The following is an 18,220-nucleotide window of genomic DNA, read 5'->3' on the forward strand; positions in this document are numbered from 1 at the left end:
TTATATTTCTGAAATAGAAATCCGTTTGATAACAAAACAAAATTTCTATTTCTAGGAATAGAAATTGATTAGATAAAATATAGGAAATCCTCAAATACAAAATAATAGTCGAAATAATATTAAAACAACATGGGAAATCCTGAAATACAAAATGATAGTCAATATAATACTAATACATTACAAAATTTGAAAATACAATTTCAAGGAATTTCCGGCATATTATTGTCCCTTGCCATTTTATTAGCAATTGTTTTCCTAAGCGTATTTATTTGGTTTCCCTCCTCGGTCAATGTATCGTTTGCAAGCTCATCCTGCGTAGGTTAAGACAAGTACTGCGGAAGCATGAATATGGGTGCCATCAATGGCGCCTATACAACATTGTCATTTTATCAAAAACTAGTATTATACAAAATTATCAACAAAATAAAATTAATGGTGTAAAGGAATATATGAGAATTCTACCTTAAAGTAATGTTTATGGTTAGGAACCAATCGGGGGAAGGTCGGTTTATTTTGATTCTCGAATTGAATCAGTCCGGCTGCTCATCCCTAATTTCTTTATTATTGCTCAATGAACCTTTAATGGCCCTTTGCATAGCAAAGAGAGAGATTCTCTTGAATCTCTTGCCTTTGAATTCAAATTCAAGATTGTGCAACAATCTAATTATTTTGATTTTGCAAGAATTTTGAATCCATAAAAAAAATAAGGTTAAATTTTTAGGCACGTTTTTATTCATCTATTACGTAAGAACTTTTTCTTCAATTGGCTATGCGTGTGCCTTTTCTAGGAGGATAGAGCCCCATTGTTTTTAAGTAAGCATTTAAGAACTTTGGTCATTTTTTTTAATTGGGGACCCATTCAATTGCCTTTCATCCTAAAGAGGAAGTTATAAAAAAAAAATGCAAAAAATAAAAAATAAAAACACAAGCAAAATAAGAAAAAGAAAATTAACAATAATTTGTAAAGTTGTGCTTATGAGTGAATTAAGTTAGTAAGAAAACGCAAGGTTCTTTTATATGATTTGATTTCAGTTTCTGATTTCTATTTCAGAAACTGAGAAGTTTAGATTTGATTTCAGTTTCTGATTTCTATTTTAAAGCGAGAAGTTAAAAATTTCAGCTTCGATTTCTTCAATTTCTCTATTTTCGGAATAGAAATCTGTTTCAGAAATAGAGAAATCAAATTGCGTTACAAACGGATTTCTGTTCCAAACATGTTCAGGAACAGAGAAACAGAAAGAAATCGAGAAACGAAATTTTGTCATGCGCGCCCTTATTGTTTTGCTTACTATGACTAGGCTAACCACCCGTGCAAGGCACTGGTTTGTTTGTTTCCTTAACTTAGTACAATTAACTAAGTCATAATGAATAATTGAATTTATAAATAATGTTTCAATGTCATGATTGATAAACTCTGTGGGTCCCTTTTCTTCAGTACGCTTGGAAGATGAAAGGATCACCAAATTTTGTTTAAAATTTAAAATCTTCAGGTATTTTTTTTAGGGTGCATAGAGAATCCGTCTTATCATTCAAAATCTCATGAAACTACATTATAAGGTGAAACGTGATTGAACTAGGGTTTAATAATTCCAAAGTTTAATATTTTATTTTTTATTATTAAATGCTTAAGATATCATGTAATTTTAAATTGCATTGCTTTATAATGGTTTTGATTTGCCCATATTTGTTATTTCTTCTTTTCCCAGAAGATTGGACTTTATTGGTTATTAACTTTCTTGCTTTTTTTCCTTTTGCAATAAAATTCACGTTCATCACCATGCTTATTATCTATCTGTCTCTTTTATTCAATGATCATTAACTAAGTCTGTTCTCTATCTCATTATTGTCATATTTGCTGACTTCTTATCATTACACGGAATTACTAAATGGCCAACGATAGAAAACCCATGTCGCAATAGAACATGAAAATTTTCTAAACTAGAATTGGTGTCATAACCTAAAAAACCCCAATTTTAGATTTAGTCCTAATTTTATCCTTAATCTTTTTTGTCCCATAATAAACCTTTAACTTTAGATCTAGTCCCAATTCTACTCTAAACTTTTTTTTTTTGACCTGTAAAAACCCATCAACTTTAGGTCCGGTCTAAATCTACTTTAATTTTTTTTTTCCTCATGAAAAACCATCAACTTTTGCTTGCATCCCAAATCTGCCCTTGTTAACTCTCCGTCCATAATTTCTCGTAAAAACTTGAGTGCAAGCTCTCTGACCATGAGAGATGGAAGACTCCCGAGCACGATAGATTGAATACTGAGCACAAAATCAAAGATCCCTAAGCAAGATGGAAGAGCAATTGAAGAAGACCAATCATAATTGCTCTAATTTTCACCCAAATTTCATATCCAAGAAGATGTCGTTTGGGATAACGTGAAAATTCATCTCTAAAAGACGTCTCCTTGAATATGAAATGTGATGAAAAACTAGAGCAATGATGTGGAAATGACACATCACAAAAGGGTGACTTTGGACAGAGTATTAATAGGAGAACGTTTGGGATAAAGTGAAAATTCATCTCTGAAAGACATCTCCTTAAGCTTTCAGCATTCCCAATACTAGGCTTTCACTTGAAAGCTCATTGGGGATGGTTGCCAAACGCCCTAACATTTTCTTAAGGGACTTTGGAGGCCAAAAGCCTCATAGGAAAGCTGAACTAAACACAACCTAAGACTCAAGTAAAAGTTGATAGCATTTTATGAGAGAAAAAAAAAGTTTATGGTAAAATTAGGACTAGACCTAAAGTTTCTTTCATATGAGACAAAAAAAAAATTATGATAGAATGAGGATCGGACTTAAAGCTGGATTTTTTTGAGACAAAAAAGGTTTAGGATAGAATTAGAACCGGATCTAAAGTTGGTTTTTCATAAGATAAAAAAAAGTTTAGGATAAAATTGGGACCAAATCAAAAGTTGAGAATATTTTATGTGACGAAAAATATTCAAGCTAAAATTGGGACTAGAGTTAAAGTTGATGATATTTTAGGGTGTTAGGCCCATTATTGGCTATCTGAATTTAAATTCAGAAGCCAACGTATTTTTAAGGCATAATTACACAAATCAATCCCCGTATTATTGTCAATATTCAATCTTTTTTAACCCAACGGAACAAGGGCAGAATCTCTATATGTGACAAATTTAATCCCTAAACTAACCTCTAGTTACCATTTCAAAACATTTATTATCTTGCGACCCATATAACGATCGAAAATGCAGTGCGACGCTAATATGGAATGAACGAACAACACAAGCCGGGGGAAATTACAAAAGCAGCATTTGTACTGCTGTCCCTATTCAATTATGGTAACATAGACTAATTTCCAATCATATTTTAGGATTAATTTCGTAATTCTGTCTAGATGTAGATAGAAAAGGCATCGATTTAGCATTCAAGATGAAAATGTGGCATTGATGTTAATAATGAAAACAAATTACTTACGCCTAAAGTTATGGTAACTTAATTGGATTCACCTGGCTCAAACACTCAAATGTAGATAGAACGTCCACTAAGCATCCCAAATCAACATGTGGCATGGATGTTAATGATGGAAAAATAAATTACCTAAGCCCAAGTTGTTGTGATCAAGTTCGATTCCCGTGGACCAAACACCTAAATGTAGGTAAAAAACCAACCAATTAAGCATCCCAAGATCAAACGTGGCATCAAGATTAATACTGAAAACTAAATAACCTAATGCTAAAGTTGTAACCTAATTCGATTCATATGGGCCAAACAATTATTCAAAGATATATACTTAACCGGTGATTATTTAGGGGAGAGCCACTACTACGTTTTATCAGTATTTTGCCATTATTTATAAAAAGCTTGAAGTCAATTTATCACAAACTGAAGTACGTGGATCAAGATTGAATATGATAATTCTACATTGGCCATTTTTGCAATTCCACCTTGATCGTTCATTTGCCATCTTATTAAAAATCGTAATTCTCATTATTCTCAAGCGGAATATTCTTTCTATTTTCTTTGCTTTCCACTCAAGTCCCTTGGCCACCTGGCAACGATTTTGCGTAACATCTGTCACACGCAGACAGGGAGAGAGAGAGAGAGAGAGAGAGGGAGAGGGAGAGGGAGAGAGACCGAACCGCTTTTCAGGTGCTGACGGGCGATCGATCCTCTGCTGGCGAATCCACCGTGGCACCTCCATGAAGCCTCTTTTGATTCCAAATTCCGAGTTCCAGAACGCGATCAGCATAGCTGTCTTACTTCTTGATTCGCTCAATTCCAAATTCTTGATTTCGTTTCCAGGATAGTGGCTTGAAGTGAGGGGCACACGTGGGAGTTGATTGCGGTTCAAGATCTTCGAGGACCCGATTTCTGTGCGTGTGCGTTGTGGGTTTTGTCTTTTTTCTTTTTTTTTTTAGTATAATTCATGTGGAGTGGACGTTTCTGGTCGCTTCGCTTTCGCTGCACACTAGCTTAGGTGCGGAAGATGTTGTATATGACGAGATTGGAGGCTCTGGGCTCTTCCGCGGCTTCATTGATTCGAGGGTGTGTCACGGAGACGAGTGTTCAGTGGTTAGTCTTACTTTGATTGTCTGTGTGAGGCCGCCATAGAAGTAAGATAGGTTAGTCAGCATGGTGGGTAGCAATTTATTCCAGCGGAGGAAGCATTCATGGCCACCTGAAGAATATATCAGCAGGGCTACTTTGCAGCTGGTGGGTTTCCAACTTGATCTTGCAGTGTTTGATTCTCTCATTAAATTGGGGTCTGCTATTGATTGCTGAGCTGGGTCTGAGGACGTTTTGTTGTTTTTCCTCTATTTGAGCTGAATTCTTTTTGCTGTCGTCGTTATATACTCAATTCTTACTGTCCAGGTTAAGATCGATTTATAGGTCAAAGATCTGTTTACTCATATTTGAAGTGAAAAGTTTGAAAATTGTCTCATCACCAGCTATTGTTGCTAATGAACTTGTCATTCAGTGGCTTATTCCTTCAAAATATAACATTGCTAAACTAACGGGCTAGAGACGACGTTGTTTAGGGGGCATTATAATCTTTAACATAATCATGACCTATGGTGTGTTAATATGTTTGTAGCTTTGAGTTGGTGTCCTCGTCAAAGTAGCTCGTTGGTTTGACAACGTTCATCTTAGACTGATTACCCCGACCTTTATGCAGTTTGATTTTGATAGTGCTGCGCCACCCGAACACGCATGGAGAAGAAGACTGGACAGTCATGCAAATATTCTTAAGGAATTCAGTGTAACATTTAGGGAGGCAATAAAAATGGTATGACTTTTGTGGTGTTCATGTGTACCTTCAAGTAAACTTTAACAGAAAGCCATGCACACCCTTGACAATTCCTTTTGTTTTTAATTCTTTTGGTCACTATTCTCGTTCTTATGATTTAAAGTTTCAAATTTCTAGGTTCGACTAGGTATTCGCCTATGGTCTTACATCAGGGAGGAGGCAGCTTATGGGAGGGTATCTCTCTCTCTCTCTCTCTCTCTCCTCCTTAGAGTGCTACTGGCTGCCTACACCTTCAGAGCTCATATGAAGGAAAATTAAAAAATTTCTGGATACTTGTAACATCAAAAGCTTCTGCAGCTTACTCAGTATGCTTCTGCTCTGTGTAGAAAGCACCTATCGATCCTTTTACTCGAGAAAGTTGCAAACCTTCAGCATCTCAAGGTGTTCCACTTGGAGGGATGGGGTAAGTTTGGGTCAATGCATCTGTCCCACCTAAAGATTAATGATATGATGCACCTTTTCATGCAAAATGGAGTAAAATCATGTAAATGCCACAGAAGCGGCAGTATATCGAGAGGATTCAGAGGGGAGTTCAGGCAATGGCAAATTATTCCCGGTATACGCGAAGCCTCACCTGTCATGGCTAATCAATTCTCTGTAAAGCTCTTCCCTCAAAGTTATGGTGTAATTGCTACAGGATTTTGTTTTATTACTCGACAGTAGCAAATTTACCCTGTTTATAGTGTTCTTCTAATGATCAGATTGTTGACATCTGGCCTTATCTTTAAATGATACTTCTAGGAATATGGTGAAGTTTGATTGAATGAGTTTTGTCTGTGTAGAACTTGCGAATTGAATTTTTCTGGCATTCTGATGATTATTTGATCGTACAGATTTTTATATCTCGTGACGGGGGAAACAAAAAATATGCATCAGTTTTGGCTCCAGGCCAACATGAAGGATTAGGGTAAGACCTTAGATTACCTTCTAATTGTATTTGTGCTGGAAATCATACTTTTCTTTTGTAGTTCATCTGAAATGCTGGAATTGAGACAGTGAGGCATATTGTAGACAGCATCGGTTTATGGTTACTTCATCTTGTTAACGATCTTCATATCATTGACAGTAAGGGAGACAAAGAAGTAGTATCTTTGAGGACTTATGAGCATAACTTGTCTGTAGTATTTGGTTACTATTTATGGATTCATATCAAAGTGGATTTAATAGTTGAATCTTATTTGATGCTGGTTGACCAACAGTTATTGGAGTTATAAATCCATATAGAAAATAATACAGTGATTGGCTGGACAATTCTGGGAAGAATAGGGTAAAAGGGGAAAGGGGAAAGACAAGGGAAAAGAGAAGGGATGGTGGGGGGAATATATAATATTTGATCAATGAGAGAGAAATTGAAGAGGGAGAAAGGAGCCGTCATAATGAGAGATGTTAGTGCTATTAATGGATGACGTTGGCCATCATCATTAATTGTCGATGATGCTCACCAACCGTGCTCCCCCCCTCCCCCTTCTCGGCCTGTGACCAGCTACGGCGGTCGCTGGTTAACCACTTGTCAAGAACTGGTGCATAATGGGCATAGGGAAGGTTTCCTTAAAAGATCTATCGTAGTTGTCTATTAGTTTCTTCATTTTCTTTTTCTTTTTCCATTCCCACTTTTGCAAATTGCAAGGAGTGTTGTTCCCTCATAACCACACTCCTGCAGTCCTAAAGGTTGCCCAGGCTTTTGGAATTGGTGTCTGGACTTTATAAATGAGCTTCTTTATCTTTTTTCTATTGTTGTGTGTTAGCGAAAAATAAAAAGGGGGGGGGGACTTTCTATCCTTGCAAATGGAAAACCAAATCATGTTATTATATAATGTTCAATTGTGGATTTAATCATTCTGCAAACAGGATGAATGATGTAGGAGTAGCTCCATATTTACTATAGAACTAAAATTTATCTTGGCAGATTTTAAGGAAGCAGCCCAAAGATCTGCTGATTTCTTATGTTTTGGATCTTTTTGGAAATTTGAACATTCATGGACTTAAGATGTCATTGATGAAACTTATGGTATAGCTTTTTGATCCTTCGATGTTTGGAATCCTTTTTGGAGGTACTCAAATGTTATTTTTACTTGTGTTTTCGATCTTGCAGGAAACAAGACGATTATGGAATATCATCTTGGGGTTGGAACCTTAGTGGCCAGAATTCGACATATCATGCTTTATTTCCAAGGGCGTGGACAATTTATGATGGTACTTAAGTCTTAGAATCTTCACTCGAATGTCTGTGACTTGCTATGCTAACAACAATGAATTGTCAGGCGAACCGGATCCAGATCTGAAGGTGTCTTGTCGTCAGATATCACCTTTTATACCACATAATTACAAAGATAGCAGTCTCCCTACTGCAGTTTTTGTTTACACGGTATTTCTCTTGCGAACTCATTACCATCACACATTGAATTTTCTAACAATGTAGTTTTTAGGATATTCAATCTGACAGGCTACAGCTTTAACAATTGGGCAGAGAACAACTACACACATACAAGCCCCAGTCAAACTTCATAGACAAGTGATGTGGGATAATCCTTTAACACCTCTTCTCGCATGCAAATCTGACTAAGCACAGAATGTGAAATTGACGAATGAGGTTATAGGACAAACATTAACCACATGTGAAATAATATATTTGATACAGGTGTGAAGAATGACTCTTGATGACATATCCAACTAACAAGCATAAGCAATTGGGTGCCGGGAGACTATCTGTATATTGAAACTTCATAGACAAGGGATAGAAAATATTTTAAGAGCTCTTCGCATGTGTAAACTAGATTGAGAACAACACATGAAATTGATGAAGGGGTAGCTGCAAAACTTGGGGTTGAACTTGGGTCTGGTATCAAAAGGTAGGGGATGACACAAAAAACAGAAGGGCCAAACAAACTTCATAGGCAAGCGATGCGGGATAATTCTTCCACAGAAGACATCCTGTATATATACTCTCCTTAAGCATGAAGGTTGAGATTATCAATTGCTTGAGTGGTTTAGATTGGTGTGCATTTTAGGAATAGCTTCTTTATAGCAGTTCCTAGGTTTGTAGCCCCCTCTAAAATGATGTTGATTTCGATTTTTGTTGAAATGTGTTGCTAGATGGATGCAAGACACTTCCCATATATTTTTTGTGACTTACTGTTCAATTGATTCTCATTTCATCTGTAGGAAGTGTTTAGGTTTCTTCCAGAGGATCACAAATTTGTAGGATTTTTTAATTCTCATTTCATCTAAAGTGTTTAGGTTGCTTCCAGAGGATCACAAATTTGTAGGATCTCTTCATTTGAACCCTCAAAAGCTGTTACCCATACTGCTATCTCTGAATTATGAGTTCTTCATTATACTGCAAATACTGGTGTAACTTCCACAAGGGAGTTCTTTTCATTTTCTCTTTTTGGTTGAGCAGAGAATTATTTGGTTCGCTTACACTTTCAGTCTACCCTGTCTTATTATGTTGAAGTTGTTGTAAATTAATCATGCAATCCTATTTTGGGAGTTTTTCTACTAATTTTGGAACATCCCTCACCATGCAATTTTAGATTCATTAGGTTGTAATTGGTCCGCTAACCTGTGTCAGTGGAATAAACTTATCTTTAGAATTGGTGGTTCTGCAAACATATTTTTAAGTGAAATTGATTCTCAGTCGCGACTTTCGTTGGTTAGAAAGAGATTTGGTTTTGACGGTTGTAAGGAATAATTGCTATTCGTAGGAAGATTTAAGATATGATTATTCATGGTTTTAATGCGCACTGGTTCTGCAACTGTTTGAGCTATTTAAATGTCACTTCCAATATTTGGTTTCATTCTACTATCTATTGTTTTCATCTGTTTGTAGTTGGTGAACACTGGGAGGGAAAGAGCAAAAGTGAGTCTTCTCTTTACATGGGCGGTATGATCATTTTCTTCTGTCTCCATCAATTTACCATATACATAGTGAGTATTCAGAAATTCAGTTAGATCATGATTATTTGCTTATGCAGAATTCAGTTGGTGGCATCTCACACTTGTCAGGAGACCATGTAAATGAACCATTCACGTGAGTGAACGTGGCATATGTCTTTCAGTTTTTTACCTGAAAATTCTGAAATCTGTCTGACCTTTTCCTTTGATCTTTTCACATGATAGCGGTGAAGATGGAGTCTCTGGAGTACTACTGCATCACAAGCAAGTGATCAAACCCTGTAGCTTTATGTGACGGTTGGTTTGCAGATTTCTCTTGTTCATTCGTTGTCTTTGAGAGGTCAAACTTGAGGTCTTGAGGTGAATCATCCATCATTCCTTCCCTCTTCGCGCTCCTTGCACCAACCAAGCATATATGCCCACAGTCAAACCCCAAAAAGAAAAATATAAATTGGTTAAAAAGGGAAAAAATTTAAAGTCCGTTCTGTAAAAAGTTACTTGCTTGATATTTGAACGAAGTTTGCAATACATGGATCCAGAGGATGCAGTGTGAAGTATGTCAATATGCTACCCCTCTGAGGAAATGCCTACACTTTGACCATTAGTAACACTGTGACTACTAGTGACATTGCTTCTCTTTAATCAATGCTTCTAAGGACTCACAAAATACACAGCTACCACTGACCAAGTAAAATGCAAGCGAAAGCCATGGTGGCTCAAATCTGGGTTGTCTGCATTTGGTGGTGTGGAGAATTGAACCCATGCCGTGCATTTAATTCACATGTGCATCAACTCTTTAGCCCCTGAGTTCTTTCTTTGCTCGTTTGGCTCATTTGTTAAGGAGAGGCCAACAAATTTAACTCTTAATTTTTGAATCTTAGTATTAGCTTGTTTAATTTGCAGAACCTTATAAAGCTTCTTCTCATCCATTTTGCAGCTTGGGGTTCTATTTCTTAGGGTTTTGCCTTATCTTCATTTCCAGCTCATCTAATATCTATGATGGGAAAAGTTTGACTGTTTATTTTCAGATCCCTGCACTAACTCATGTAATAAGCAAATCATTAAACATTTAAAATCCTTTTGTATCTTGCTGATATAGCAAACAGACCAAATCCCTTTTTCACACAAAACGTAGCTCTTCTGACCCAAGATTTAACTTTTCCAGTTCTCAGCTCCGTGCGTTTTGTTCCATTGTTAAATATGCAGCTGACTGAAAATTTAGCCCTCTAGCGATTTCATGCCATTGGCTTCTGATGAAAAGAAAACAATAGAAATCTTTAAAAATCATATGCACAGAATGTTGAAGAGCTTAATTTGGCTAAATTACATGGGACAGCTTGGGATTTTGGAATTTTTCTCTCTGCCCCTATCACTCTCTCTCTCTCTCTCTCTCTCTCTCTCTCTCTCTCTCTCTCTCTCTCACACACACACACACACACACACACACACAGATCATGGCAAGAATTCTTGAAAGTTGGGAGCGCAGAAAAGCACAAGTCATCAGTGCATTGAAAGAAATTAAATTTGCTTCCTGAAAATAACTTGAAAGGAAATGAGCAAAGGCTACTGTCTGAAAATGACCAGAAGCTCGTTACAACTAGGAAAATATCACAATTTGGGATCCTTATGAATCTTGCTGCATTTAAGACATTTTCACTGACTTTTTAATGTTTTCACACAGCAAGATATATTTTTTCTTTGTTAGGTTAAATCTAATCTTCCGTAGCACCAGTTAGTTTTGTTTCGTGTCACCTAGATACTTTGTGTTTTATGTTGCCTACACTTTGTACCGTTTTCAAATATGCAAATGTATATTGTAGCTTTCATGTGTTAGTCATATATGCCTCGCTATTGGTCTGATTGTAGTTAGGATACATGTGTCAGCCAGATCCACAATTCAAGAAGCATTCATTTACTCTTCATAGCTCATCTCATCCCTAGATTGGCAATGTGTATATGATCCTTTGAAATGTGCAATGATGAAATTTGGGTGCCAGCTGCAAGCATGTTTGTTTTCGGTTTTCTTCCCAAGTCAGTAACAGCAAATTCAAGTGTTAACGAGAGATACTGCGTGGCTGCAGGACAGCAAAAGGGAATCCTCCTGTTACTTTTGCAATAGCTGCTTGTGAAACTCAGAACGTAAATGTCACTATCTTGCCTTCTTTTGGGCTTTCTCAAGGGAGCTGCATTACAGCAAAGGACATGTGGAGGACTATGGTTCGGGTAATTTTTTTTTCCAAAATCTGTAGGATGGTCAAGCTTTGTCTCTCTCCAGCATAAGAATCTAATCTTGAGGAAAAATAACTTAGTTTGACTATGCTATCACACGGTCTAGCTATATGTCAAATTTGAAGATTCCATTGAATGATATCAGGCACTCTCATGACTGCATTAATTATTTTCCACATCCTAGGATGGTCAGTTTGATCAGGGGAATTTCTGTAGTGGGCCTACTATGCCTTCCTCGGTAGGAGAAACACTCTGCGCTGCAGTTTCAGCTTCTGCATGGGTGGAACCACATGGGAAATGCACTGTTGCATTTGCTGTTGCATGGTCCTCTCCACAAGTGAAATTTCTCAAGGGAAGCTTGTACTATAGGTAACCTTGTTCCCGTGCAACCTTTCTTGAGATACCTGCAAAGATATATTTTGTGGGGTCTGTTTGTGCCCATAGTCTGTTATATTACAATGCATGCTTCTATGTATATCTTGTGCAGCTGAGATATAACTTTTCAACCATATTTATGTTCTCTTGCCGCCAGGAGAATGAAAAATCAGCTTTTTAAATTGCACCAATGTTAGGCATCATGGATTTTATTTGAATTAACTCGAACATGCTCTCAGAATGCTTTGCTTGAGATCAACTATTCGATAATTCATTTATTCTTTGGCCTGCCTACGTGCTGATAATAAAGAATCGTGTATTCTGATTTGAGGTTCTTTTCACTTGCAGGAGGTACACCAAATATTATGGCACTTCTGAAAGAGCAGCTCATCAATTAGTTCATGATGCATTGAAAAGTAAGCTCCATTTCACTGTATAGTGCTCAATTCCTTTTAATTTCTTAATTTTCTCATGATACTCTCCCCTTAGTTTATTTGTGTTCTATTGGATTGAATTCGTCCAGTAGGACCTTTACAGAAACTGTTTCAATGGTGTGGGAGTTACGTTACATTTCTCTTTCTGGATCATGATAGCGTAACTGGTCCAAAACCATACCTGACATCATGTTATCTTTTGTTAGATTACAAGCAATGGGAAGAGGAAATTGAAAAATGGCAAAATCCTATCCTCCATGATGAAAGGCTTCCAGAGTGGTAATTTTCATTCTGTCCACTGTAATATTTATGCTTATCTTTTTCTTTTTTTCTTTTTTTTTTTGGGGGGGAGATGTTCCTGTATGACCTTATTTTGGCTGGCTTGAGTACCTTCCAGAGCATAAGTATGGGTTGTTTGAAGCTCTGGAATTTAGAGATTATTGGGCACAGGCCCTGCACTCTTGGCTTATTTATAAATGAATTTGTCTAACAAAATATGGAAATTCATAATGACCTACTTTTAATTTAAATGGCTAGAGCAAATGTGGTTTTGAGAAGCTTGTAGCTAGTATTCTTTGTTCTCCAGCTCTAGAGCAGTTGTTTCATTAAGATGAAAAATATTTGTTGTCAGAATCTCAATTTTAAGTTTTCTGCAGTATTATATTTTGACTCGATCCTACCCATGACAGATGTAGGTTTGATGCAGATTCAAGGTTTTAGTAGTTTAGATTTTTCTATATATATGTATGTTCGATTCTACTATGTTTCCTCTTTGATCTCATATTCTTTTGGACCTTTGCAGGTACAAGTTCACACTGTTCAATGAGCTCTATTTTTTAGTTGCTGGTGGAACTGTTTGGATAGGTAGTAAACCATGTCTTCATACTATATATCTATCTCCTTAAAGGGATCCATCACCCTGAACTTTTTCATTCTTTTTAATTGGCATTTGTGTCTTTGTCAGAAGTATATGAATGAATGGATTTATTCTTAATGCAGACTCTCAGTCGCCTGATGAACACACGGTAAATCTTCCACGTACAACGAGAAAGCTAGAGGAGAAAAATATGAGAGTTAAAGGAAGAAAAGTGGATTACACAGAGCGAGTAGAGCATTCTGCTACATTTGGATCAAATCAAAGTGATAGAGCAGTACTTGCTGGTTTACCCTGCAAAGACGAGTTGGCGAGCACTGAGGATGGAAATCCTATGGATTTTTTTCATTCCGTATCATTTTTAGACCCGCAAAATGAGGAAGATGATGTTGGCAGGTTCTTGTATCTGGAAGGAGTGGAATATATTATGTGGTGCACGTATGATGTTCACTTTTATGCATCTTTTGCACTTCTTGAGCTTTTTCCCAAAATCGAACTCAGTATTCAGCGTGATTTTGCAAAAGCTGTTCTATCTGAAGACGGAAGGAAAGTAAGATTTCTCGCAGAAGGACATTGGGGAATTCGTAAGGTTAGAGGAGCTGTGCCTCACGATCTGGGAACACATGACCCATGGAATGAAATGAATGCATATAACATTCATGATACGAGTAAGTGGAAGGATTTGAATCCAAAGTTTGTGCTGCAGGTGTATAGAGATTTTTCTGCCACTGGTGATTTGGCTTTTGGAGTTGATGTTTGGCCATCAGTTCGTGCTGCCATGGAGTATATGGAACAATTTGATAGGGACAATGATGGTCTTATAGAAAATGATGGATTTCCAGACCAAACATATGATACTTGGACAGTCCATGGCATCAGTGCCTACTGTGGATGCTTGTGGCTTGCTGCACTTCAAGCTGCAGCTGCAATGGCCGTTCAGATAGGTGACAAAGACTTTGCTGAATGGTGCAAAGCCACTTTTTTGAAGGCAAAGCCAGTATTTGAAGCAAAATTGTGGAATGGTTCTTATTTTAACTATGACAGTGGTGCAAGCAGTAACAGTAAGTCTATACAAGCAGATCAGCTTGCAGGGCAATGGTATACTGCATCATCCGGCTTGCCTCCTCTTTTTGATGATGGTAAAATAAGAAGTTCCCTTCAGAAGATCTATGATTTCAATGTAATGAAAGTAAGGGGTGGCAGGATGGGTGCTGTAAATGGAATGCATCCTAATGGGAAGGTTGATGAGACCTGCATGCAATCACGTGAAATATGGACAGGGGTGACTTATGGAGTGGCAGCAAATATGATACTTGCTGGGATGGAAGAACAGGCATTTACCACTGCTGAAGGCATTTTTCTTGCTGGGTGGTCAGAAGAAGGATACGGGTAAGTTAAAGAGCATTTTCATTGTTAACAGATTATTAGTTTCTATGCTTGCCATTTGTTACATGATTATTTCCATTTTCATTGCCAAAAGGTCAGAATAGGCGGTGAAGATTCTCCTTTTGTTATTCTTTCTTGCACTAAACCTGTAGCTAATCCTGTTTGTGCAGATGTTTGTTGCTTAGAGTTGTCTCAGCAGTGATTTTTGATGTAACAATGTTTGTCTAGTCTCTGTGAGAAGAAGTAGTTGTCAGAAACACCTGCTTTAATTTGTTTCGCATGTAAAACTTCCAGTGGCTTCTTCTGATGGAAATGTGGAATATGACTGGCTTATCTCTTTATAATGTGTAGTGCAAGATTAGATCACTGCTGCTGCTGATGATGATAAAACTCATGACTGGGGCTTATTCCATTCTTCCATTTGGTTTTAGCTTTTGGTTTTTTTTGGTTCATACAAAAATACTTATGGAATTGGTGCATGAAAAATAAGTTATGGTCTCTACAAATATAGAAGAAGTAAGAAAGAGAAAAAGAAAAACAAATAGGCTGAGTATCATTGTCTTTACGATTTTGAAGTAGTCTTGAGTTAAAGCTCTGGAATGAAGTATTGCGAGTCACACTTCATTGATTAGGATTCATATCTATCAAGCACTAATTTAACATGGAAGGTCACTCAAGGCCACCAAACAAGCTGCCAGGCTCTGTAGAATAGCTGCATTGCAGCTTTGTTAATTTCATGAATTGTTACTGACCCTTGAAAAGTTTTAATACTCGGTTTTATCGTAATTCTCATGCTTCCTAAGCATTGGCTGGTTCTACACTGAAGCATGGATATTATACCATGCTTGAGATGTGATCAACGCTGCATCTAACTGTACTGTCTTATGTGAAAACTGAGCTTCTCAAATTGCATGATTTCAGACACTCCCGGGCTTTATTGCATGATTTGGGAAACTCCCGAACTTTATTTTATTATTACCCCTTTCTTCCCCATGAGAGAACATTTGGATCGATTCCTCTTTGGAGGTCATCTTAAATTATGGATAACACTTTCTCTACGGTATTTCTATTTTCTACATGCAGTTACTGGTTCCAGACACCTGAGGCATGGACCATTGATGGACATTTTCGGTCTTTAATATACATGAGACCGCTCTCAATTTGGGGCATGCAATGGGCACTGTCCCTACCCAAGGCAATTATGGAGGCCCCTCATATCAACATGATGGACAGGATTTGCTCGTCACCCATGATTTCATGGCCCTCTAGCAATGGATCAGGTGTCCGGATAGTTGCTCACAGAGCAGGATGCTTCGGTAATTCCTCATTCCGCTGTACATGTTAAGACTTAACACACTTAAGTTATTCGTAATCTGTAAAGAAATGTCATTCTACTTCCTTTGATGCCTCTTTCGGCTGTAGTAAAATGCCGGGGGAGGTTTCTAGGGAAGAAACTGCTGAATGAATTATGAATGCTTCTCAGCGCCATTCACTGTATATTCCATCTTTATTTAGGCAAAAACCGACCCTATTCGGTACGCTTAAAAATTATAGTCTACTGTGATGTTCAGTCTGTTTTACTTGACAAGATGCAGGAGGCCAGATGTGATGCTGTTAACCTCGCCATTCCAGGATTTTTCAGGGATGCAAAAAGCTTCTCCCATTTTCTGTGGTTGATTGTCGGAAGCAGAACATACATGTGCCTCGGAAGAATTTGGTTTTGTTTTCAAATCATTGCTTATTTGCTTTGGATGGTATTCGGCGTAGTTGCCAAAGCAACTATAAATAGTTTAAAAATAAAAGTTCACGAGCATAACATAAAAATATTATGCGTCATATATATCATAGTATTTCTGGATATGTATATCAACAATAGAAACTCTTGTCGACTAACCGATATCGGGAAAACTTAAAATTGTTTTAGATAAGAATATTTCTTAAATACAAGAGACGACGAAACCTTTTCTTCCAGCAAGGAAAGTCCAATTCTAACAATTCACAATCCTCCATAGCAAGAGCTGCTTTGCTTTGCGGCCGTCCATATGACTCGTGGATTCTACATGTCTTTTATCATATTTCCAAGCTTTTAAGGGTAATAAATGATGTAGAATATATTATTCTAAAAATAATTATCCGTATTGCGCACAAAAATGATTGAAGATACGGGCGATTATATTTAGAAAGTTATTTTTGAGACCATTCATTTTCATTCGAATTTGCATAGATGTTGCAACCCGCTTTTGTCAATTGTCCGTTTTGTATCTGGACCGAAACACGGGAAAGGGCAAAAGTAGGGACAGAAACGAAAAAGTCGTGGGCCCCAAATAAACAAAGAAAGAAAAAGCGGTACGGTCGCTTTCCTGATTTTTTCTGTAAGATTCGATGACCCCTTTCTCGTTCGTGGAAGTCGCCAAACCGGAAGTCCGACATTGCTGGCATTGGTTGAAGGCGAAAATCATGCGTGGCACCTTAAAGAAGGTCACCGATCGCATGCGGTCATTGAACTTCCACGAGTGGTGGCATGAATTATGCCTCCTCTTCCTCAAGGGAAACGTCGACCACTTTTCTCATGCAATGAACAGCTCGAGGTCTTTCAATGGAAAGGAGACGGTCCGCGCGTGATGGCTTGCGTTGCATAGGTTGCGACGCTATTCTTGCTGCCCGAGATGGAAGTAACAAATTAGATAATGCAGCACGAGCCATTTGAAGTTTCCTTTTTGGTGTGAATCGAATTCGGGATCTCGTAGAAGACGATTGGCATTTCACCATCAAGTCAATCATTTCATATCTTAATTAAGTGCGAGTTGTTATTAGCGTCACTTGTGTTAGTCACTTTCCATAGGAGTTGTGTTACCTCTAAAGAGTTTACAGGGCCCACTTTTGGAGAAAGAAAGCTCAGATTCTGGTTAATGTTCTCGTCGCTTCTTGAATCGAAGAAAAATTACCTTTTCTGTTTTGGGCAACACACAAATTTGGGATCATCTATGGAGAGGATTCTTGCAATTTTCATGTCTTAAATGCCGAGGGTTTGGAGCGATCCAATAACTCAACCTAGGTAATATGTTATGCAGGACATGGTCGCCATTAAAGTGCAAAGGCCAAGTGAGGCCCACTTGTTTGTATTTTTTTTTTCAATAATTTTCAACGTTAGACTATCTCCACTTAAAAATAGGTTGGGAAAAACCTTTGGAAAAATGTAAAGATTTTAGGAGAAAGAGGTTTTAAAATGTAAATAGTGGTTGGTAAAATATATTGTAAAAAGACTTTTGCTATTTTTTTTTTTTTCAAAATTTTCAAACTACTAGGTAACGGAATTCAATTGTCTTTAGCCAGATCTAACGATCAGCTAGCCTCCTTTGGATGACCTTAAGCAGCATCGCTAGTCATACACCCCTAGGCGATCATCGCCTGGGTTCACGGGCAGCACTAGACTAGCTTGCTAATAGCTAAATTTGGCCTTGTGGATACATCAAGTGAGGTGAAGATATTTATAGAATCATGAAAGTTGAGTGAAGGAAAAATTATATTTATGTTAATGCCCAAAACTAGTGCATCTTGGAACCTTTTTTTTTGCCATTTGGAAATTTTAAACTTTTTATCTCATTAGGATTATTCGTCTCTCCTAAGATCAATGAGGGAATTGTTCGGTCCAAAAATCCAACCTGAGATTACATCTTCATTTATTACATGAGTTTCGACCTTGAAGACCGACTGCAAAATCCTTCCTACATGTCTTCTTCGTC

At 37.4% G+C, this 18,220-nt stretch overlaps 1 protein-coding gene across 3 annotated transcripts; it reads left to right on the forward strand.

Moving 5' to 3' along the window:
* Positions 1-4,071: 4,071 nt before the first annotated feature.
* On the forward strand, positions 4,072-16,335 carry LOC104414375 (non-lysosomal glucosylceramidase). Of its 3 annotated transcripts, none has more exons than XM_010025452.3 (19): positions 4,072-4,690; positions 5,154-5,264; positions 5,403-5,459; positions 5,612-5,688; positions 5,783-5,882; positions 6,119-6,192; positions 7,378-7,478; positions 7,547-7,650; positions 9,115-9,168; positions 9,260-9,315; positions 9,405-9,443; positions 11,261-11,402; positions 11,593-11,777; positions 12,132-12,199; positions 12,424-12,496; positions 13,020-13,081; positions 13,217-14,480; positions 15,561-15,793; positions 16,067-16,335. In XM_010025452.3, the coding sequence occupies exons 1-19, from the start codon at positions 4,610-4,612 to the stop codon at positions 16,084-16,086; spliced, it is 2,901 nt and encodes a 966-aa protein (XP_010023754.2). In that variant the 5' UTR covers positions 4,072-4,609; the 3' UTR covers positions 16,087-16,335. The 3 variants fall into 3 exon arrangements, with proteins under 3 accessions (XP_010023754.2, XP_010023755.2, XP_010023753.2); XM_010025453.3 differs by having other exon boundaries at positions 16,073-16,335; XM_010025451.3 differs by having other exon boundaries at positions 15,561-16,327.
* The last annotated feature ends 1,885 nt before the right edge of the window (positions 16,336-18,220 follow it).

Source organism: Eucalyptus grandis, chromosome 8 (assembly GCF_016545825.1).
Source record: "Eucalyptus grandis isolate ANBG69807.140 chromosome 8, ASM1654582v1, whole genome shotgun sequence".
Lineage (NCBI taxonomy): Eukaryota > Viridiplantae > Streptophyta > Magnoliopsida > Myrtales > Myrtaceae > Eucalyptus > Eucalyptus grandis.